Source organism: Neocloeon triangulifer, unplaced genomic scaffold, assembly GCF_031216515.1.
Source record: "Neocloeon triangulifer isolate White Clay Creek 2 clone unplaced genomic scaffold, ASM3121651v1 ptg000001l, whole genome shotgun sequence".
NCBI lineage: Eukaryota > Metazoa > Arthropoda > Insecta > Ephemeroptera > Baetidae > Neocloeon > Neocloeon triangulifer.
This window is the reverse complement of record NW_026775544.1, coordinates 1,921,576-1,942,875: the sequence shown is the minus strand read 5'-3', so window position 1 is coordinate 1,942,875 and position 21,300 is coordinate 1,921,576. Positions and strand designations below refer to the sequence as shown.

Below are 21,300 nucleotides of genomic sequence, written 5' to 3'. Positions count from 1 at the left end.
AAGTAATGCTCTAATTTCTTTAGGATCGTCAAAGGAAGATCAGAGATTTGGTTGAGGTTAAAAATACGGAGAGCAGTAAATATGAATCATTGATTGAGCTTGGAGAAAAGTTGTATGCTCACACCTCTCCTGATGGTCGTGAAGTTATAAGACAACAACTGAAGTAAGTGAATAATGAAAAATAATAATTTAATTCATAAATCAATAAAATATTAAAATTAAAAAAAAATCACTAAAGCAACAAAATCACATTATTAATAAAATTTTACTTTTAGGACGCTGAGAACACTCTGGGACAGCTTCTGTGAAGATCTTCAAGCCTCGTCTAACAAATTGGAGCAATGCCTGATGCAATATGTTGAATTCTCCATGGCCCAAGAGCAGCTCACCAAGTGGCTGCGGGACATCGAGAGGGCCATGCAGCAGCACACAGAGCTCAAAGCCTCTCTGCAAGAGAAACGCGCCCAGCTGCAGAACCACAAAATCATGCACCAGGAAATCATGTCGCATCAGTTGCTGGTGGAGTCGGTGTGCAACACCGCCCAGCACCTGGTCGACCAGACGCAGGACACCTCGCTCAACGGCTACCTTGATTCAATCAAACAGCTCTTCAAAAACATCGTGATCAAGTCACAGAATTTGCACGACAAGCTGGAAAAGTGCATTCAGGAGCACAACAACTACAACTCGCACTGCAAGGTTGTGCACGACTGGATTGTTGTTGAAATTGAAAAACAAGGCGAGTGCGACACTGTGAGCGGAGAGAAGTCTGACATCGCCAGACGCCTTTCTTCTGTGAAGGTAGTTTTCGATTTGATTAAAATTTTAAAATTTATTTATAATCCAAAATTTTGTATGAAACTTTCAGTCTTTGAGACAAAACGAGGAGGTAGGCCAGAGGTACTTGTCGGAACTGAGGGAAATGTGCAATGATGTGTGCGCCAACACTGCCTCAAAGGGAGTTGAAGCACTGGAAAAGGAAATAATTGACTTGGAGACAATGCTGAAGGAACACATTAGCTCTCTAGGTAAAAGCTATTTGATTTATCACTTGACAATAATTATAAATTAATATATAAAAACAAAAGTTTGATTTTTATATTATTTAAAAAAAATTTATAAATTACAAATGAAGATTTTTATATAAATCATTAAGCACCTTTTTACTAATTTTTCTGCGTGCTAATTTTGCCTTATATTTCCCATCAATAATTGTTATTCTTGTCAAAAAAAACTTGATTGTTAAGAGAAAATCAAAGTATATAAAAAAAAAATTGAAAATAAAATGTTCTTTTAATAGACGTGATTGAGGCCAAACTGAAGAGTGGTCTGAAGCAGTGGCACGAATTTGAAGTAAAACTGGACGAGCACACTAAGTGGTTCCGACACACCGAGGCCATTTTCCGTGAGCAGCCCTTGCAAGAGTCGGCCAACAAGAAGGAGGAGGTGCTCAGCCACATCAAAGACATCCGAGAAACAATTCTGACCAAAGAAAAGGAGATCGATGAATTCACCGACGCCTCTCATTCCTTGCTGCACTCGAGCGGCGTTGAGAGGATCAAGCCTCTGATTTCGCAAATCAGCAACCGGTACCAGTTGCTGCACGTCCTCAGCAAGGAGGTCATCAACAACTGGCAGACTCTGGTGGACGAGCACAACTCGTACGACGAGAAGTACGCTAGTGTGGACGCGTGGCTCGGCGATTTGGAGGGAAAGTACGACAACATAAAGAGCAAGAGCAACATCAACGAAAAGGCCATGTTGTTGCAACAACTATCCCTCGAAAGGGACAACGCCAACCACAGGTTGTCCACCCTGACCGCGTTAGGTGAGCGTCTATTTGCAGACACGGCCTCTCAGGGCAGAGAGAAAATCAGACAAGACCTGAGGGTATTGCGCGAGAGGTGGGACAAACTGGAGGAACAAATCGCCGACCAGCAGAAAAAGCACGAGGCTGAGACCATGCAGTGGAGCAGCTACAATGAAATGCTCCAACAGACCCTGGCTTGGCTGGACAACATGGAAAAGTCCCTGCAAAACGAGCCCACTGCCTGGTCCACCTCGACGCAAGAGCTCAGGTCAAAGTTGTTGAAGCAGAAGGCCGTTCTGCAAGACGTCCTGAGTCACAAGAGGATCATCGAGACCGTCTGCGATAAAGCCAAGGCGTTGTCTCAAAGTTCCAATTTTGGCAACAGTGAGACTCTCAAAGCTGGGCAGCAGATAAATGATAGATATGAGAAGTTAGTCAACAACTTCCTGATGAATATTGCGGCACTTGAAGAGTCACTGGACGCGTTCACGGTTTTCCACGATTTGCAAAAGTCGCACCAGGATTATCAAAAGCAGCTCTGGGAACGGTCGTCTGCACTTGCAGGTTTGATTTTATTTTTATTAAATATATATAATTTTTTTTCCTAATTTTAAATATATTTTCTATCATTTAACAAGTAAAAGTAAATTACATTTTATTGGAATTTATTTGAATTGATTTGAATTTAATAATAATTACAATTTTTAACTTTAACGTTGAAATAAATCTATTTAAGAGTTAAAATGAAATTGAAAAAGAGAAGAAATTTTAAAATTTATTTATTCTCAATTCCCCAGCCTTTTACAAACTAAATTATTTGAAAAACACTCTGAAAATCCAATTTCCCAAAATGTAGTACATATGACTAAGTTCCTTTTATTTCAAATTAAAACTTACTTTAAATTTTTGAAATGATTTTAACGCTTGAAAATTTAATATTTTGGTCAAAACAGATTACAGTGGTAACAAATCAGCCCTGCAATCACGCCTAGCCAAAGTTGTCGACATTGAGAATTCCCTGACTGAGGGTACCACCACTCTCAAATTGCTTGCCGAGCACATTGAGAGAAATCAATCAAAACTGCCCCCGAGAGCCAAAGAAGCTATGGAACGAGACCTGTCCACTTTGAAGTATGGATTTATTTAAAAACAATAATTTAATTTCTAAATTATCTACAAAAGATTTGAGTTTGACAAATTCGTTACCTCTCTGAGCGATATGAAGCACGGCTTGGAGGAGCGAATTCAGCAGTGGTCCGAGTACGAGTTGTCGTTCGAGCGCCTTTTGGCGTGGCTCAGCGAAACCGAGGCCGCGCTCAAAAACTACGCACACAAGTCCACCCTTGAGGAAAAGGAGGAGCAACTGGAAAAATACAAGGTAATAAAAATTAATCAAGATGCATTTATAGTGATTTTAAAACTATATTCATGTATGACAAATAACACAAATTATTGTTGAAAAATAAATTGAGAATGAGTTTTTGTGCAAAATTTATAGGAACTAGTTAAAGCGACCAATAGCAGGTACAGGGATATGAAGGAGACAGTTGTTCTCGCAGAACATCTGCAACAAGTAAGAAGACAAAACGCTCCTCATAACGCGCACTTTTCTCGCTCACTGCACCACTGTATTTTTCTTATCTAATTTTGAGTAGATTAGAATGACAACAAGTAACTAGAAGACTCTCTCAACTCAACCTTAATCCTTATTTTTGCACACACAATTTTTCTTCCTCATTTTTAGCAGCACTTCATTTTTGGGACAAAATGCTGTAAAATATAATATCTTCACAGGCAACAATCCTTCGATTGCACTCAACTGTCTTTCTCTATATCAAGCTAGATGTGCCAAATTTAAAAATTTTTCAAAGTGCAAAATTAATTTTGGAAATAACATTTTTAGACCATGCTCCTGACGCTCAAACAGAATGAGTTGGAATTTGACAAAATGAGTGATGACGCAACCGAGCTGGCCCATGTGACTGGAGAATCGAGGATTTCGGTCAACATCCAGCAAATCACCTCTCGATTCCAAGGAATCCAATCAACGGCTAAAGTAAAATTTTTTTTTGTTATTATTTTTAAAATATCTAGTTAATTTTTGAGGAATAAACAATAAATTTAATTTAATATTTTAAAGGAAATTTTGAAGAAATGTGAGCAAGCTGCGAGTGACCACCAGGCGTACCTGGAGAAGTACAAACAGGCCTCAACGTGGCTTGCAAACGCACAAAACAAATACTACCGTAGCATAGACGCCAAAAGTCTGAGCACCAAAAACGATGTTGAGAAGCAGCTGGCCAGTCTGCGCGAGTTGCTCGGTGAACAGGGCGCTTCCATGCAGTTGATCAACACCACGGTCGAGCTGGGAGAGAAACTTTACCCCTTCACTGCTGTCGAGGGCAGGGAGGCCATCCGCCTGCAACTGGAGGAACTCCAGCAGGCCTTGGAGACTTTGTTCGATGAAGTTTCCGGAACTGAAAAGAAACTGCAGGAGAAACTCTCAAGGTTTGTATTTATCTTTTATTAAATAACCGAATTATAAATTAATTTTTTTAATCAGGTGGACAAACTTCGAGGAATTGAGTGACCACATGAAGAAGTGGCTGAAAGATGTTGAACCGCAGTTGCCTGAGGAAATCGTCCTCTGGACCACCTTGGATGAAAAGAGAGCTCAACTGCAGTCCTACAGACTGGCCCATAATGACGTCATCAATCATCAGCAGGACTTTGGCCTGTTGAAGGACAGAGCTGAAGGCTTACCAGAGAGGAGTGCTAAAATCGACCAGCTGCTCAATCAGCTTGTCAGGCAATATGACACTTTATACAAGAGAGCTCAGGTATTTAATATCATTTTGAATTATTTTAATTGTATCTAATTTAAATTATCAGATTTATGAATATATTTATTTAAAAAACGGGTTTTTAATTAATTGCATTATTATTCTGCACAAAATATTAAAATGATTGAACAAAAAAAAACGCCTGCCGTTAAAAGATTATGCAACCAGAGTTGCAGCAAATTTGTGCAAGTTGCATACCTTCAAAAATAAATTACTTTCAGCTGCAAGTTTTTAATAATTTCTCTGGACACTTCACCAAATTTTAATTTACAATTAAATAAAATGTCATTTCTAGACTTATGTGGAGTCTTATGAGGCCATTGTAAGTGACCATCAGCAGTACAGCAAAGCTGTGATGGAAACTCAAGAGTGGCTCGAAGCCACCAACAGCACAATGATGCTTTGGGGCGACAGCGACCTGGAAAGAATTTCCCTCCACAGCAATATTGAGCGTCTAAAGGTAAATTTCAATTAATGTGTTTCAATATTTCTTTGAAAACTGGTATTTTATATAGAATTTACTGCTGTCACTGCCCGAGGAGGAGTACAGAATCCACGCGATTCGAAATTTGGGCGAAAAAGTGGTGCCGAGCACCGTCGAAAGTGGCCAAGTTAACATTCGCTCGCAAATTTTGGCCTCCCAGCAGGAATGGGAAGGATTAATCAGCACTGCAAAGTAAGGAACTATAGAAATATTTAAAGATAAATATAATTACAAAATTTTTTAAGGTCTACAATTGAATCACTGGAGTCAAAACTGGGCCAGTGGAATGAATATGAAAAAATGAAGGACGAGTGTCTTGCTTGGATTAGACTGACTGACTCAAAACTGCACTCCGTTGACTTAAAAGCAAATTTGCAGGAGAAAATCGACCAATTGGAAGCTCTCAAGGTATATTGATTTTTTTAAATTAATTAACCAAAAATTTGTTTTATTTATCTCACTACAAACTATTTTTGAATCAAATTATTTTTTTCTAAAGTGTCTACAAGCTGAAGTTCGAGCCAAGGAACTAGAAATGGATGCTGTGACCGAGCGAGCGCAGCAACTCTACAAGGGTTCGTTGAGCGCGAGGAGTTCGCAGATTTCCGAGCTGGGTCTGAAATACCAGCAGGTGTCCCACAAGGCCAAGGACCTGACCAGTCGCTGGCACGGCTACGTGACCAGCCACCAGAACTTTGACAGCAACAACAGCGAGTGCCTCAAGTGGCTGGAAGAGGTGAAGCGGAAACTGGACTACTGCTCCGACTCCAGCACAAAGTCCCAGAAGGATCTCGAGCAAAAACTGGAAATCATTCAGGGGCTGATTTTGTGCAAGGAGGAGGGATTCGCCAAGGTGCAGTGCACAGTCGAGCTGGCGCAAAACGTTTTGGCCAACACCGCCACCAGTGGCCACGCGCAAATCAACCAGGCTGTCAACAAACTGCAAGAGGAGTGGAGCAGTCTTGCCTCAAGAATGATTGACACAAAGGTAAGTTTTTTAAGAAGAAAAAAATCAATTTTAATTAATACAAAATTCATAAAAGAAAAATCCTTTGAGAAACTCCAACATAGAAGTTGTAATTATTTCATTAATTCTGGTTTAAATCATACAACAAAAGTGGAAAAATTAAAATTATACTTTGAAATTATTTCAGAACCAACTGGACGACTCAATCCACCGTTGGTCTGGATTTTTGGAGCAGATTGCTCAGTTGGACAAAGTTCTCGATCCAATCGAAACTTCCTTCAATGAGCTGTCCGAGTTCCAGACCACAATGTCCGAAAAGAGGGCACAACTAGAACGCCTCAGGGTATTTATATTTTTTAAATTAACCTACATCTAGTTTTAAAATGTTCTTGAAAAAAGACTTTGGAAGAAAAAGTGCGTTGTGAGAAAATTGAGGTTGACGGACACAGAGCAAAGGCTCAAGAAATGATGGCCAGCGGCCAGCAGAGCCAGGCGGCCTTGAAAGCTCAGACGACCCTTCAAAGATTCGACAGTATGGCCGAGAAGGTCAAGGTGAGCAAATTCCTCATAATTTAAAATTTGCAAAAATAAATGCTAGTCATTTTTTTTCACTAAAAATTAGATTTGTTATACATTATTTTTTTTTAATTTTAATTATAAAAGCATAAAATATGCAAAATGTTAATAATTTAATCTTCTATTTATTCATTCTTCCCTCAAAAAATATAAATTTAATAAAATTAATAGTTGTTATGTAATTATTTTGGGCGTCATATTTTAACAAGCAGCAAAAAATGGACAAAAATTTGAAATTAAATACATTATTTTGTGTGCACAGAAATTACTTGCGGAGCGAGAAGACCAATATCGCGACCACCGACTGTACAAAGAGGCGCACGACGACCTCATCGGTTGGTTGAGCCGCGCTCGCGAAAAGGTGCCTTGCATCAAGCAACAGTCACTCAGTGACAAGCTCGCGATTGAAAACGCCGTCGCGCCTCTGGAGGTAAGCGGATACCCAGTTATTCCCACGTGGTATATACTTAAGTTTTTAATTTTCTCGACAGTCTCTGCTGAACAAGCAGGCGCAGGGCGAGCTGCTGGTTGAACATCTCACGCACACCGGCGAGGTGGCGATTGCCAGCACGTCCAAACAGGGCCAGGACCAAATCAGAAACGAAATCAGGGCTCTGAGGGAAGGATTTGAGTCGCTCTTTAGAGGTAAGTTTCAAATTTGCAAAATCTTCTTTATTGAAATTTAAAAAAGAATTAATTCATATATAAAAATACTGTGGAATTACAAGTTCATCATTGCAATTTTTTAAATGAAATTATTTTTTATTATTAATGATTTTTTTTTTGTCAGACATACGGCAACAAAAGCACCAGCTTGAAAGCACTGTCGGACAGTGGCGAGATTACAAGGAGGAATACGAACGACTTTCAGACTGGTTGCAACAGATTGAGATTCACATCAAGGCACAAAAGACCGCGCTTCTCTCCAATGTGCAGGAGAAGCGCAAGCAGGTCAATGAAGTTACGGTTAGTATTTTCAGAGTAAAAATTCGGAAGCTTTTATTAAAATTATGTTTCGGCAGGAACTGTTGCAAAAGCTTGAGAAAGGTCAAGAGCAGATTGATCGTTTCAATCAAGCGTATGGTTCTTTGATGGCATCGCACCTTGACACCTACATTCAGACGCAAATGAAGCACCTGAATTCCAGATATCAGGTAGGAAAAAAATTTAAAACCGTCAATAAAAAAATTATAATAATCAATTTTAAATTCCTTTTTGTCCATTAATTATACTAAAATTGAAAGCGCATCAAATATTCATGATATCCTCTTGTCATATTTTTACTGTTTTGATTCCCTAAATTTGATCAAGAAATTGTTATAACCAGTTTTTACTTTGGAAATGTCAAAAAATTGTTCTACCTCAAAATTTTTGAATAAAAGAAATTGAACAGTTAAATTCTAATTTTGAGAGAGAAAAAAACTTGTTGGCTGATTTTTATTGAATGAATCGAATGCTTATTAGTTTTTTTTTTTTTTATCTACTATGAGTACAATTTTTGATAACAATTGAATTCTTTTTTAAATTTTTTTCATCTTCGATGAATAAAAAAAGCAAATTAAATTATTTTCTGTAACGTAATTCAGGTTCTGGTCAACATGGCCAAGGACGTGATGAAAAAGGTAGAAACCAACTTGGATCAGCACGAGCAGTACGAGACGAATCATGCGAAGGCGCAGAAGTGGATTGAGAACGCAAAGCAAATAATTTGGGACAGCAGCTCAGGCGCGTCGAGCAGCAGCCGCGAGGTGCTGCAGTCGCGCCTCAACCAAGTCCAGGACTTGATGAAGCAGCGAGAAATGGCGCAGAACTTGGTCCACTCCACTGTCGGCTGGGGCGAGAAGACCTTGAGGAACACGCGGTCTGACGGCAGGGACGCCATCAACAACCAGCTCAGAGACCTGCAGGCCGACTGGGACAGACTGGTCAAGAAGTTGTCCACCACCAAGGTCAATCTGGAGACCAGTCTGCTGCAATGGGCCGACTACAACTCGTCTTACACCAACTTGCAGCAGTGGATCTCCGAGAGGGAGGCCAAATTGCAGCAAGTTTGTGAGCAAAGGGTGAGTTTAACCACAAAATGCTTAAAATTTAAATACATTGATGTGAATTAAAAGGTAATTAACTTTATTATTATTTCTATTATTATTTTAACATTTTAAACGCAACTTTAATATTTTTGTAATTATTTAGCTTTAAAATCAAATAATAATTTTATTTAGTCATTGAAAAGCCATTTATGAAAATTTTAATTTTTAACCTCAACAACATATTAATAACATTCTTTAGTATGTGTTATTAACATGCAAAGTAATTTAAACAAAATAATTGTCGTTTTGTGAATTTCAGGATAATTATTAGAGGCTAAAATGATCAAACACTAAATGTGGTACTAAAAATGATGAAGTTGATTAAATTAATCATTGTTTGAATAGTTTGATAAAAAATTTACTTTATTCCACAAATAATACAATATGACACATTTTATGAGTTTTTAATAAAAAAAATTCAGAAGATAAAAATAAAGCAATGAATTTGGAAACGACTCAAAAATATATTTCTTGCTGAATGATTGGCCTTTTCTTATTGCTATTTTTACTTATGTTGTAGCTTCCAAAGACGAGGAAAACGGTGACAACCTCAGGAATGAGTTCTTTGAGCATGGGCGAGCGCAAAGCAACGCTGCGCCAGACCAACAGCATTGTTCAGGACATTGTGTCCTTCGAGCCCATGATCCAGTCTGTCGCTTCGAAGGCATCCGACCTGCAGCAGCCGGCCGCAGAAATCGCTAGCAAATACGAAACCCTGACCAAACAGGCCAAAGAACTCTACGCCAAACAGAAGGAAACTGTGGAGCAACACCAGGCGTTCATCGACTCCGGAAACGATTTTGTTCAGTGGATCAGAGCCGCAAAGGAGAGGCTGAGCAAGTGCTCGGAACCCACAGGAGACAAGGACTCGCTCAGCAGCAAAGTTTCACAACTCAAAGTATGGCAGTTAAAGAAATTTAATTACGGTAAAAATTAATTGAAATGAATCCAGGTTCTGCAAAGTGAGCAGCCGGAAGGCCAGAAAAAGCTTGAAAAGGCACTGGAGCAGGGAGAAGTTGCCTACCAGGTTGCAGACAAAGAGGACAAGGAAGTGATTGAAGAGGAAGTTGCACTTCTGCAGGAGGAATTCGACAATTATGTGTAAGCAATTAACGCTTAGAATAAATGTATTACAGTGTCTGGCAAATCCGACAGCACTTACTCAGAAATCAAAATTCTAAAATTGGAGATTTGATAAATCTTTGAAAAAAGATTATAAATTATTTTAAGGAAATTAAATTTCAATAAATTAAAATTTAAAAAAAAAATGGCTTCCTTCCACGTAGTTTAATATTTTTTTAACGTTCAGCTATAAAATATGATTTTCATTATATCATTTTAAATTGTAATTTTCTATTCTAGTGATTCTCTCACGCACACCAAATTCCTGCTCGAGGAGGGAATTGTCAAATGGACTGAATACGAAGACCAGTACCAGGAGGCCACGGATTGGCTGAGCCAGACCGAGGGCCATGTGCAGGGCTTCAATAAACTCTTCAACACTCTTGAGGAGAAGAAAACCATTCTTGAGCAGTTCCAGATGCACCTTCAGACCGTCTTTGACTGGCAGAAGGAGCTCGACAGACTCAATATGAAAGCGCAAAGCCTGTTGGAAACCTGTGCTGACTCGAGGATTTCCAACGCTGTGACCCAAATGACCACCAAGTACAATGCTCTTCTCTCGCTGGCCAAGGAAGTCATGAGAAGGCTGGAACTTCACTACCAGGTAAATTCAAATTTTCTGTTTTGTCAAATATTGATTTTGATTATTCAAAAGATTTTTTGATTGACCCATAATTGAGTGCTTTTGAACTTTTTTAATAAATTTGTCAACTATCATTCTGATAGCTAGCAAGCGCTTCATTTTGTGCTTGCTTTTTTGGAAAAGTATTGTGAAAATGGGCAGACAGACGTATTGAAAGAATCAATTAATTTTAGACAAGTATTTTACCAAAAATCAAGCAAGCGCTATATTTTGTTCCTCACTTTTTGTATTTTAAGTTTTAAGTACTGAGGAAACTTTGGTTTTGTATTTTTGCGTTAATTTTGCTCTTTAAACATATATTTTCTTTTTGTTTTGAATTAAAAATTACCTCTTTGAATCTATCAATATTAGATACAATAGTAATTTTTCATCTAAAATAACATTTTAGGAGCACCAGCAGCACTACACTTTGTACCAAGAACTGGAAGACTGGATAGACCGCACCAAAGAAAAGGTGAAGGAATGCCAGGAAAGCCCGACTTCTCTCTCCGACGCGAACAACAAGTTGCAAATGGTCAAAACCATCAGACAGTCCCTCGAACAGGGTCAAAATAAACTGCGTTACGCCATTGAGCTCAAGGAAAAGGTGATTCTGAACACCGAGCAGGTTGGCGCCGCCAAAATTCAGGAGGACACTGAGAACCTGAAGGCTGAGTTTGAAAAGTTGATGGCCATCGTCCAAGATCTCAGGACTAAACTGACCGCCAAGATTTCCCAGCTCGAAGACTCAAACAAAGTATACAAATTTATTTTAAAATAAAATTTGAGTTCATAATTTTTTTTAGGATTTGAAAATGTTGAATGAATGGATTGAGGAGGTGGAGCAAAAAATGCAGCAGATCGAGAGCAGCGTCCAGACTGGAGACTTTAGCGAAAAAAGGGCCGCTTTGGAAAAAGTGCGAATCATCAACAAGGACGTGGCGTCGCATGACGAAATGATCGACCGCGCCAAAGCTAAGTTACAGGAGAACAACACGCAGCCGACGACTGAATTCGAAGCTAGTCTGTCCAAGTTTGAGGATCTCAAGGAGAAAATTAAGAAGAACATTACGGTAAATATTGTAAAAAATGTCATCTTCAATAAAAATAATAATGCATTTTATTTAGGATCTCGAGGACATTGTGAACAAACACGACTTGTACAGGCGTAGTTATAATGACGCGTTTGACTGGATGCGGAAAAAGCGCATCGATGTGCAGCATTGCAACGATACCCATGGCGAAAAGGAGAAAATCCTTGAAAAGGACACTGTCATGAAGGGCGTTTCTGCCATCATGCCTGAAGGCAAGTAGAGACTATTTTATCTAAAAAAAATTTTGTCTATTAATTTCATTTCATACTTAAAAAAAGGTTTCTTTTTCCTAATTTAATATTTTCCTTGTTCTTATGATCCAATTTTCAGGTGATAAATTGATTATTTTTCGATAGTTTGTTTTGGTCGTTTAAAAAATTAATTTCTAGTTTTTAAAATTCATGAAATTTTTACATTTTTTGCAGGTGAGGCATTGGTGCAGAAGGCTGTAGAGTTGTACAATGACCTGAAGAGCAGTGTAACCGGTCAGGAGGGCCAGGACATGCTCAATCAGGAAATTTCGGCGCTCAAATCCGACCTGGAGTCGTTGAAAGGCATGTTCAAGGACACGCAGAAGGTGATCACCAAGTGCATCACTGCGTGGGATGACTTCCACTCTAGCTACGACTCAATGAAGAGCTGGCTCGATGATTTCCAAACCAGAATTCACGTTGACAATGAGGACGAAAAGGTCACTCCGGAGGACCTCCAGAAGTGTCATGTAATTTAAAATAATAATATGAAATTAAATTAACTTTTAATTATTTGGGAAAACTCAGGCCCTGTTGAAAGAGGCTAACCAGCACAAGATGCAGATGGAGGAGCTGAATGACAGGTGCGAACTTTTGGTCGAGCTGAGTGCTTGTGAAAGAATCAGGGATCAAACCGTCCACCTCCAAGGAACCTATACCAATATTGTCACCCTTCTTCAGGTTAATTTAATTAATAAAAAAATATAATATAATTTAATGACAAAAAATTTACAGGGTTTGGTTTCCAAAGTGCAAAAGAATTTGTCAGATCACACTGAATTCATAAACGCCAAAGAGGAGTTTGATGTTTGGCTGAAGAGAGCTCAGGGCACTGTCCAGTCCTGCGAAGGTGTTGGCGACGAGGCTGCCACCAAGGACAAACTTGAAACTATCAGAGTAATATACTTATTTTCATATTTTGAGTTCAAATTAAAATTGAATTTTTTCAGTTGGTTGCAAACAGAATGACGGAGGGTCAGCACATGATGAGTGCAGTCCAGGTCATTTTCTCCAAGGCCATCAGCAATACTCCCGAGGAGCAGCAAGAGATCCTGAGGGAGACCATGGGCTACTTGCAGAAGAGCTGGGAACAACTCAGCATGGACCTCAATAATGTCATGTCCAATCTGAAGTCGTACACCAATCGCTGGGAGGATTTCAACGATTCAAAATCTCGGTTCATTGTTTGGATCGGTGAGATGGAGGAAAACCTGCGAGAAGTTCCAGAAACCAAGGCTGAACTTGGAGAAATGAAGAAGCTGATTGAACGATACAAAGTGAGATTGCTTACGAAAATAGTTATTTTATTAATTTATTACACCTATTTTTTTTTTAATTTCATTTAAATTGAAAAAAGAAACTAAAAAGCTCATAAAAAAGAGCCAATATATTGCCTAAAAATGAAACATTAAATTTGCCTATTAGAATTTTATTAAAAACAAAAATTATTTTTTAGCACTTGCAAGACGAGGTAAAGAGGCGAAGGACAGAGTTGGACCATCTGCTGACTGAGGCGACGGAATTGTCCACCTGGGCCGGCAACCAGCTGCTGCTGGACGAGATGAAGAACGTCCAGTCTCGCTACGATCACCTCTTCATCAAATGCAACGCCAGGATGACCAGTCTGCAGGACGAGATGCAGGATTACTCGCAGTACCACCAGTCCCTGCAAGAGGCTGAGAAGTGGCTTCTGCAGATCTCATTCCAACTGATGGCGCACAACTCTCTTTACATCACCAACCGGACACAGACACAGGATCAAATCACCGATCATGAGGTTGAAATTAAAATGATTTTTTTTATTCTTTCTTTCAAATTTAATAATTTTTTTTTTAGAATTTGCTGTCTGAGATTCAGAGGTACCAGGCTGTGTTGGACGATGTCAAGTCCAAGGGCTACACGCAAATCGAGCGATATGTGGTCAGTGTGCCCAGTCTGCAGGCTGCCATTGAGAAACAACTGCAAAATGTGCAGGACAGTTACAACTCACTTTTGAACACCGCAATCCAGATAAAGGTAAGCAAAATTAATTTTGTTCTTTTAATTCTCTATTTTACTAAAAATTTCCATGCAAACTTGTTAGTTCAATCAACTTGGTGAGCAGGTAAAATTAAAAAGAAAAACTGCAAGCTAGTCTCACCATGTCACATAAATTATGAAAAAATCCATTCATAATCTTAGAGCTTTTTATAAAAAGAAATTATTTCTGGATATTAATATCATAATTTTAATGAAGAATCGCCTGCTGGAGTCGCTTTCAAAATTCCAAGAGTACGAAGATACAGTTGAAAGCATTATGCGAAATTTGGACGTTTTGGAGCCGCAAATCACTACCGAGGTTGACACTCACGCAGCTAGCTTGGCAGACTCACAGCATCAAGTTGAAAGAGTTCGAGTAAGTACAAAAGTTTCCTTTTTTCTTTTTTAAGATAAAATTATCTTCAATGGTTTTTTATTGAATATGAAGTTGTTTCTTGAGAATTTAAACCCCAAATAAACCACTCGAAACGGAAAATAATTAAATTAGTATGTTTAGTCAAAAGTTACTTATTTAATGAAGTAGTTATTTATTTATAAGAGTTTTAAGACATTTTGAATATTCCACTTATCAGTTTAAACGTTTGTTTTCATATTTTCAAATTATATTGATTAATTAATTGTAAATTCCTTCACCTTCAAGTCATTGCACAACAAACTGCAGACGGAGAAGTCGCGTCTGGCGATTGCGGTACAGGCGTGCGAAGCGGCCGCCGCGTGTATTTCCAGGCCAAGCAGCCCCCAGGATGTGACGCCGACACCCATTCCAGACCGCGAACTGGAGGTCAGGGCCAAAATGGAGGACCTGATCGACCAGGTGCAGAACAAACTGTCCTCGCTCAACTCAGCGGTTGGCGAACTGGAGGAATGGTCGCGCCAGCAAGGCCTGATGAAGATTTGGGCGCAGGAACAGCGCGCCTTTGTGACCGAGTGGAACGCCAGACCTTCAAAACTGAGGAGCGAGGCGGCGAGACAGGAATTCGCCCAAGCCGAAGATTTGCTGCAAAACGTGGACGTTCGCAGAAGGCAGTTGGCAGAATTAAAAACTGAGCCTGACGAGGCGCTGCAAAATGAACTGAGCCAACTTGAGTTGGATGTAAGCTCATTTAAACTCAATTATTTATGTTTTATCGTATTTTCTAGTTATTTTCTTACATATTCCAAATTTTCTTGTTTTCTAATAAAATAAAATTGATAATAAGCATTTTTACGCGAATTTAATGAGTTATCAATTATTGAATGTTTCATTTTTAATTTTAGAGAAGATTCCACTCTACATTTACATCATCTTTCTTTGCTTTATCACTTTTTAATCTTCAACAATTTCAACAAATTTAGGTTCTCCATTTCTAAAATTTTTATTCAAGATGTTGCCAACTATATTTCTTTTTAACAGGCTTATTTTCAATCATTGTTTTGTACATATTTTTACTTAAGCATTAAATTCCTTTCTTTTCTCTTCTCAGGTTCACAATTTGATAGCAAAGAAACAGGCGTCGCAAAATGTAATCGAGGACTACAGAAGCGCCGTCCAGGAGGCGCAAACGTGGATGGACCAGGTGTGCAAAAGCATGGAGGTGCTGGACAAAGGCAGCGGCCTGTTGTGCTACCAGAAACTTTCCTCCGTTGGCGATATTCTGCGTGACTTTGACGCCAACAAGTACAAGTTGGACGAGCTGAAGGCCAAAGGTAGCGCCGTCATTGACCAGGTCAGCAACCTTGAGACCCAGCAGGTCGAGGAGCAGCTCAAAGCCATCGAACGCCGCCATGGCGACATTGGAAAGAAAATCCAGCGGAAGGCGCAGATTTTGGAAATGACAAAAACTGGTTACGACACGGCCATCGAGGAAATTGAACTGGCGCGCAAATGGGCCAAGGAGAAGGTCAAGGGCGTCGAGAAACAGACCCCACTCGGCTTTGAAAGTAAATCGGTCGAGGAGAAATTGCAAGACCTGAAGTCTCTGCTGAAAGAGGCCGAGGGAAAGGAAATCCTGCTCGAGACTTTGGAGAAACGCGTCGGCTCAATGCAGGCTGAACTGGAGCCGAGCGAGCACTCCCTTCTGGAGGGAAATCTGCGCTCACTGGCTCTGGACCACGACGAGTTGTGCGCCCTTTTGCGACGCGAAATGACCAAACTGGCCGCCGCTATTGAGCAAAGGCGCAAATTCGAGGCGGACGTTGACAAGGCGTTGGCCTGGATCAAGACCAAAGACAACGAAATCAAGCCTGGCGGATGGACGCCTCTCAACACTGCCTGCATTGAAAAAGATCTGCAAACCTACAAGGTATATTATAAAAATAAACAATAACAAACGAGGAATTGAAATGATTAAATTTAGCAAATTTAAGATTGTATCAGTTGCCCTGGAAAAGATTATTTCACATTTGAACAATTAACAGTGGTGGATGAACTTTCAAGTTTTCCAAGGTTTTTTTTCAATTATGATTCTAGTTAAAATCTGAAATTTAATGAACCCTTCATTTTATTTAATTCTGCAATTTTAAAAAAAACTTAAAAAATTGCCTTTTTTTATAAAAAAGATATTTGAAGCTAATAACATAAGACTTTCAATGAAGTCCGGTTCAACTCCTGAACTGCAAAATTATTCTATGTATTTCAAATGTTTAACCTTAATTTCTGATAGAATTTGGAGACTGCCGTTAAAAATTACAACGGCACCACCCTGGCAGACATTCAGAGACAGAGCAACAACCTGGCCAAAGAATGTGATGATGAAAACAAAGCGAAACTGCAAGAAATCATGGATGGTAACTTTTTTGTTTATAATTAATTTAAATAATAAATAATTTTTATATAGATCTGAGTGAAAGGTACATCATCTTGACTAAAAAACTGGCGGCCAAAATTGAATGTCTGGGAGAATTGAACGTCGGACGCAAGGAGTTTGAAACCGACTTGGAAAACTGCTGGCACTGGCTTAAGCAGGCGGCCGTGTCTGTTTCCGCTGACATTCACACAACCAACATTGACCTGATGCAAGACCATCTTGAAAAAGTAATTTTAAATAAAAAAAATATTTATAAATATTTGTAAAATTAAAATAAAAAATTATTTCAGTACGTCAAACTTGAGGGAGAAGCTGTCGAGAACGGCAAGTTGGTGGAAAGGGTTTTCACCCTGGGCTCATCGATTTTGCCGAGCGTGAGTGAGGCAGACCGCGTGTCCCTCACCGAACAGCTCAGCAGTCTGAAGAAAGAGCACTATAGCATGTCCGCCATCATTAGGGAGCGATTGGAGTCCCTGAAGAAGGCGATCGGCGCGAGTCAACAGGCTGCCGAGCAACTGCAGGAGACCATCAATTTCATGACCACAATCCGCCAGGAAATCATGGAGCTCAACAAGCCGATTGGCAGCAAAGTTGAGGACGTGCAAGGAGTACTCAGTTCATACGAGGTAAATAAAAAGCAATAATTAATTGTTCATAAGTTTCCCTTGCTATTGCATGTAGAACAATAATTTTACATTAAAATAAAATTTATTAAAATGAAAAAAAAAATAGATGAACTTGTAGATAATTTTTAAAATTAGATTTCTGCTAATCTTTGGCATGGAATAATTGAAAAATATTTTTGTCGATTTTATAATTAGTTAAAAAAAATAATAATTAATTAACAAATTTAACATTTGTTTTCAATTTTTATTATTTTTTAAAATTTATTTATTGAGATTATTTTAATTATGCGATTTTCATAAATTTTTAGAAAATTTTGGGAGATCTGAAGCAATACAAGCAGAAATTGGGTGAGCTTGACCCATCCAAAACGACAGACCTGAAGGCGGTCCTCAAACAACAGGACGATCTGATCAAAACCATCGAGGACCAAATCTCACGGCTGAAACAACTGCTCCTTTTGCGACAGCAGTTCATATCCATCATAACCGAAATCTTGACTTTCATCACAAAATACACAGGCATTGTCCGCGACATCGAAAAGGGTGGACAGACTGTTGAGGAGAAGATTAAGAAATACGACGACGTAATTAATTTCCACTTTTTCAAATAATTTCCCAATTTAATTAAAACACTTTCAGGTGATCCTGAAGATTCAAGAGTGTGAGGCCATGCTGGCGACGGCCACAGACAAGGGCCAGGCGATCGCCAACGAAGGCACCGCCGCCGATCGAAACAACGTGACGGAGCAACTGCAGTCCCTGAAGCAGCAGCTGCAAGGTCTGCGAAGGGCCGTTGAGTCTCAAAGATCGCAACACGTGCTCACGGCCGAAGCACACAAAAAGTTGGCCGTCGAGTTGGGAGCGGCCCTCGACGGGCTGCACAAAAACGAGGCGGCCGTACGGTCGAGGCCACTGCTTGAGAGGGCCGTCGCCAGTGTCGAAAATGAGATAGTCAAGCACAAAGTAAGCACAGAATTATTTGAAAAAATTAAAAATAATAATAATAAATACTCAAAATAATAAACGAAAATTCTATTTTGATTGAAAAAAATTTTTGGAGCCCATTTTAAATTATTATTAAATCATGTGTTACTTTTCAAATAATTTTTTAATTTTAATAATTTTAATCTTATCATAGTTTTGGTAATATTTTCCTTTACACAAAATTGATACTTCTTAACGATTTTTGTGAGAGTAATTTTCATTTAATAATTTTATTTCTTTAGGCTTTGAGTGCTGAGGTTGAAAAGCAGTTGGATGTGATCCGGAAAGTCCGGGGTGACGTCCAGCACGACGAAGGCCTTCCCTCAGCTTTGGCCGACCAGCTGAGTGAGGCGACAATGCTTCTCAACTCTCTGCCACAAGAATTGACAGACAGGAGCAAGTACCTTGAGTCAAACAAATCCTACCGCACCGAGCACCAACTGCTCAAGGAGAAGCTCAATTTGTGGATAGAAAACGCCAGCAAAATCATGGACGTTGGCCACGAGGGCGTTGACTTTGTGGACATCTTTACCCACCTCGAAAACCACAAGGTTTGTTGTTTTTAAAAATTAATTCATACCCCCAGAAAAGAAAATTTGATGAAGTGGAATCCTGCAACTGAGTGACGAAAATCGATGCTTTTAAGAACAAATTATAATACAAAATCTTTCAGTTAGTATTCTCTATTCTCTGAAAGACAGAATTAAAATGTTTTCAATTCAATGTTGCCAATAAATTTCAAGGCAAAAATCTTTAAAAAAAAAATTGAATTTTCATAAATTTTTTCGTAATAAGTATATTTTGTTGCTAAAAAAAATTAACAAAAATTGTACTTACTATTTTTCTTTTAACTTTACAAACTTCAGCATTTCGTTTGCAGAAGTTTCATGCAAGTTGTATAAATAAAGCACCTACAAGCACCGTGACCATTTTTTTTTAAATAAAATTTGCAGAAGTTCTTCTCCAACGAACCGATGGTGAAGGAGTTGGTGACGCAAATCCAGCAGTCTGGTGACCGCATCTGGCCGTCGCTCTGCACCTCGGAACAGGAGGAGCTGAGCGCCGAGCACCAGTTGGCCACCCAGTCGCTCAAGAATACCCTGAACCTGGCTCGCAGCCGCAAGGCACAACTTGACCAGGACTCGGAACTGTGGAAGGAGTATTTGAAACTGAAGGAAAGGGTGCAGCATATTTCGGGTAGAAACCGGTTTGTCGACGACTCCGTCTCGTCCCTGCCCAGTCTGCACTCCAACATTCAGAGAATCACTTACGCTCTCAATGACATCCAGGTCAGTTAAGATAATTTAAAAAATAAAAGTTTTACACGTTGGATGGAAAAATAATTTCAAATTTGTTAGTTTTTGTTTGTAAAACAACATATTTTGAACATATCCGAAAAAGAGATTATGTATATTGTTACAGGGCCAGTCGCACGAAATTGATCTCCTACTTGAACGCGCCAAAGAAATTTCCAACAAAGCTGATGCTGAGAATAAATTAACAATCGACAGTGACATGTCTGCAATCAGCACTGAATGGAACGGCCTCATATCGGAGTTGGAGAACCGCAAGGAAACCCTGACCAAACTGGCCGAGCACTGGGAGGTAAAGATAAAATGTTTTGAAAACTTAAAAATTTTAATTCAAACTATAGACATTCGAGAGCAAGTGGCAGCAAATTGACTCCAAGCTGCTTGGAATTGAGGTCAAGCTGAAGCATGAGGACCTGGTTGTGAGGAACAAGGCCCAGTTGAAGGAAACCCAAGGCAAAGTTGAGGTAAAGCAATCTTTTTTTACTTTTACACACTCCAAAAACAATTTTATCATAATTGTTGCAGAAAAATTAAAATTCAACCTTTTTTCCTTTATTTTTTGTAGAATATGAGCCAAGAAGCTAATTGTTTGCGGCCGATGTACGATGAGTTGCAAACTTTGTCCAGAACGGTGCACACTTTCCTGTCTGCCAATTCTGAACCAGCGGCGCAGGACTTCAAACAGAAGTTGGACAGCCTTTGGGAGCGCATCGCAAAGTGAGTACCGAAGTAAATTAATTAACTTCAGATTAAAAGATTTACCCTGTTGTAACAATTTCCATATTATTTAAGTCTTTTGGAGGGCTTGTATAACTTAAGCATATATAATGAACTCTTTTTTTTTATCAAATTGTTCTTCTCTTTACTTTTTCTTTTTTCTATTGGGGTAGTTTAGCTCCTGAGGATAAACACCAACAATTCTACAATTTCTAGTGGCACCTGCAATAAGGAGTGATTGATCTTTGGCAACACTTTGACTTATATTATAGACATTGATAGACATTTTTGTGTTCGTTTTTCGTTTTGTTTTGCAAGATTTAATTTTAAGTTCTGTGCACAAACCATACATTTATGTATAAACTATAAATTGATTTGCAATCTCTAAAGGCTGAGAAGATTTAAGATGAATATTTTGTAATTTTGCGGTTTCCAAAATGTATCCTATTTATGTATACAAGCAAAAAAAAACGATTCAGCAGGTCAAAGAAATTAAGTTTCTCTTGATTGCCCCGTATTTATATTTAGTTAGTCAAAAGTTAGAGTCAGTGACGTTCCTTCAAAACCTCCCGACTAGTGAAAAACAGGTAAACCAATAAAACTCTTTAATGGCTCTCTCGCTAAAGACGCTCGCCATCGATTCATTTTAAAATAGAAGTCATTCTCAGCTCAGAGCCAGATCAAAGCAAAAAACACACTCATTGTACTGCCAAACTAATCCGCGGCCTCCAGCGGCGATCAAAAGCGCGCAGGAGGCGAGAACGGACGCGTGCCAGAAAAATACAATTTTTTTTTTCTTATGCAGAGATGAGCTTCTTCAGCTATTTCTAAATACAAAAAATAAATTCATCTCTAGTCCAGTCATACGGCGCCGTTAAAATAAACGCAGCGCATCACGCTTTTTAAAAAAATTCCCCCGTTGTTAAATCTCTCTAGACTCGCAGGAAAAAGCACTTTTGCTAAAAATATAAATCT

At 39.0% G+C, this 21,300-nt stretch overlaps 2 protein-coding genes across 4 annotated transcripts in view; one reads left to right on the top strand and one right to left on the bottom strand.

The window, feature by feature from the left end:
• The window catches only part of LOC132192709 (UBX domain-containing protein 1), a 49,587-nt gene extending 46,418 nt beyond the window's left edge, over positions 1–3,169 (bottom strand). Inside the window, exon 1 of the mRNA XM_059612797.1 lies at positions 3,017–3,169. The gene's annotated coding sequence lies outside the window, so the exon portion shown is untranslated. The remainder of the gene's footprint in view (positions 1–3,016) is intronic.
• LOC132192621 (muscle-specific protein 300 kDa) overlaps positions 1–21,300 on the top strand; it is a 66,882-nt gene that overhangs the window by 41,903 nt on the left and 3,679 nt on the right. For 2 of the 3 annotated variants that reach the window (XM_059612681.1, XM_059612663.1), the window contains 46 exons: positions 24–163; positions 276–801; positions 869–1,028; positions 1,301–2,374; positions 2,764–2,941; positions 2,993–3,188; positions 3,309–3,383; positions 3,714–3,866; positions 3,951–4,318; positions 4,374–4,650; positions 4,949–5,113; positions 5,169–5,329; positions 5,383–5,545; positions 5,637–6,125; positions 6,292–6,447; positions 6,504–6,656; positions 6,943–7,110; positions 7,172–7,325; positions 7,471–7,646; positions 7,703–7,834; positions 8,267–8,743; positions 9,291–9,668; positions 9,723–9,871; positions 10,133–10,496; positions 10,924–11,271; positions 11,321–11,587; positions 11,643–11,820; positions 12,034–12,329; positions 12,388–12,540; positions 12,595–12,756; positions 12,810–13,136; positions 13,316–13,636; positions 13,696–13,875; positions 14,096–14,254; positions 14,540–14,992; positions 15,363–16,181; positions 16,542–16,665; positions 16,716–16,912; positions 16,976–17,311; positions 17,620–17,895; positions 17,951–18,274; positions 18,538–18,846; positions 19,249–19,584; positions 19,718–19,900; positions 19,950–20,072; positions 20,174–20,325. In XM_059612681.1, coding sequence (XP_059468664.1) covers positions 24–163; positions 276–801; positions 869–1,028; positions 1,301–2,374; positions 2,764–2,941; positions 2,993–3,188; positions 3,309–3,383; positions 3,714–3,866; positions 3,951–4,318; positions 4,374–4,650; positions 4,949–5,113; positions 5,169–5,329; positions 5,383–5,545; positions 5,637–6,125; positions 6,292–6,447; positions 6,504–6,656; positions 6,943–7,110; positions 7,172–7,325; positions 7,471–7,646; positions 7,703–7,834; positions 8,267–8,743; positions 9,291–9,668; positions 9,723–9,871; positions 10,133–10,496; positions 10,924–11,271; positions 11,321–11,587; positions 11,643–11,820; positions 12,034–12,329; positions 12,388–12,540; positions 12,595–12,756; positions 12,810–13,136; positions 13,316–13,636; positions 13,696–13,875; positions 14,096–14,254; positions 14,540–14,992; positions 15,363–16,181; positions 16,542–16,665; positions 16,716–16,912; positions 16,976–17,311; positions 17,620–17,895; positions 17,951–18,274; positions 18,538–18,846; positions 19,249–19,584; positions 19,718–19,900; positions 19,950–20,072; positions 20,174–20,325 — 12,455 coding nt within the window. The remainder of the gene's footprint in view (positions 1–23; positions 164–275; positions 802–868; positions 1,029–1,300; positions 2,375–2,763; positions 2,942–2,992; positions 3,189–3,308; positions 3,384–3,713; positions 3,867–3,950; positions 4,319–4,373; positions 4,651–4,948; positions 5,114–5,168; positions 5,330–5,382; positions 5,546–5,636; positions 6,126–6,291; positions 6,448–6,503; positions 6,657–6,942; positions 7,111–7,171; positions 7,326–7,470; positions 7,647–7,702; positions 7,835–8,266; positions 8,744–9,290; positions 9,669–9,722; positions 9,872–10,132; positions 10,497–10,923; positions 11,272–11,320; positions 11,588–11,642; positions 11,821–12,033; positions 12,330–12,387; positions 12,541–12,594; positions 12,757–12,809; positions 13,137–13,315; positions 13,637–13,695; positions 13,876–14,095; positions 14,255–14,539; positions 14,993–15,362; positions 16,182–16,541; positions 16,666–16,715; positions 16,913–16,975; positions 17,312–17,619; positions 17,896–17,950; positions 18,275–18,537; positions 18,847–19,248; positions 19,585–19,717; positions 19,901–19,949; positions 20,073–20,173; positions 20,326–21,300) is intronic. The other variant, XM_059612672.1, reaches the window with a different exon arrangement.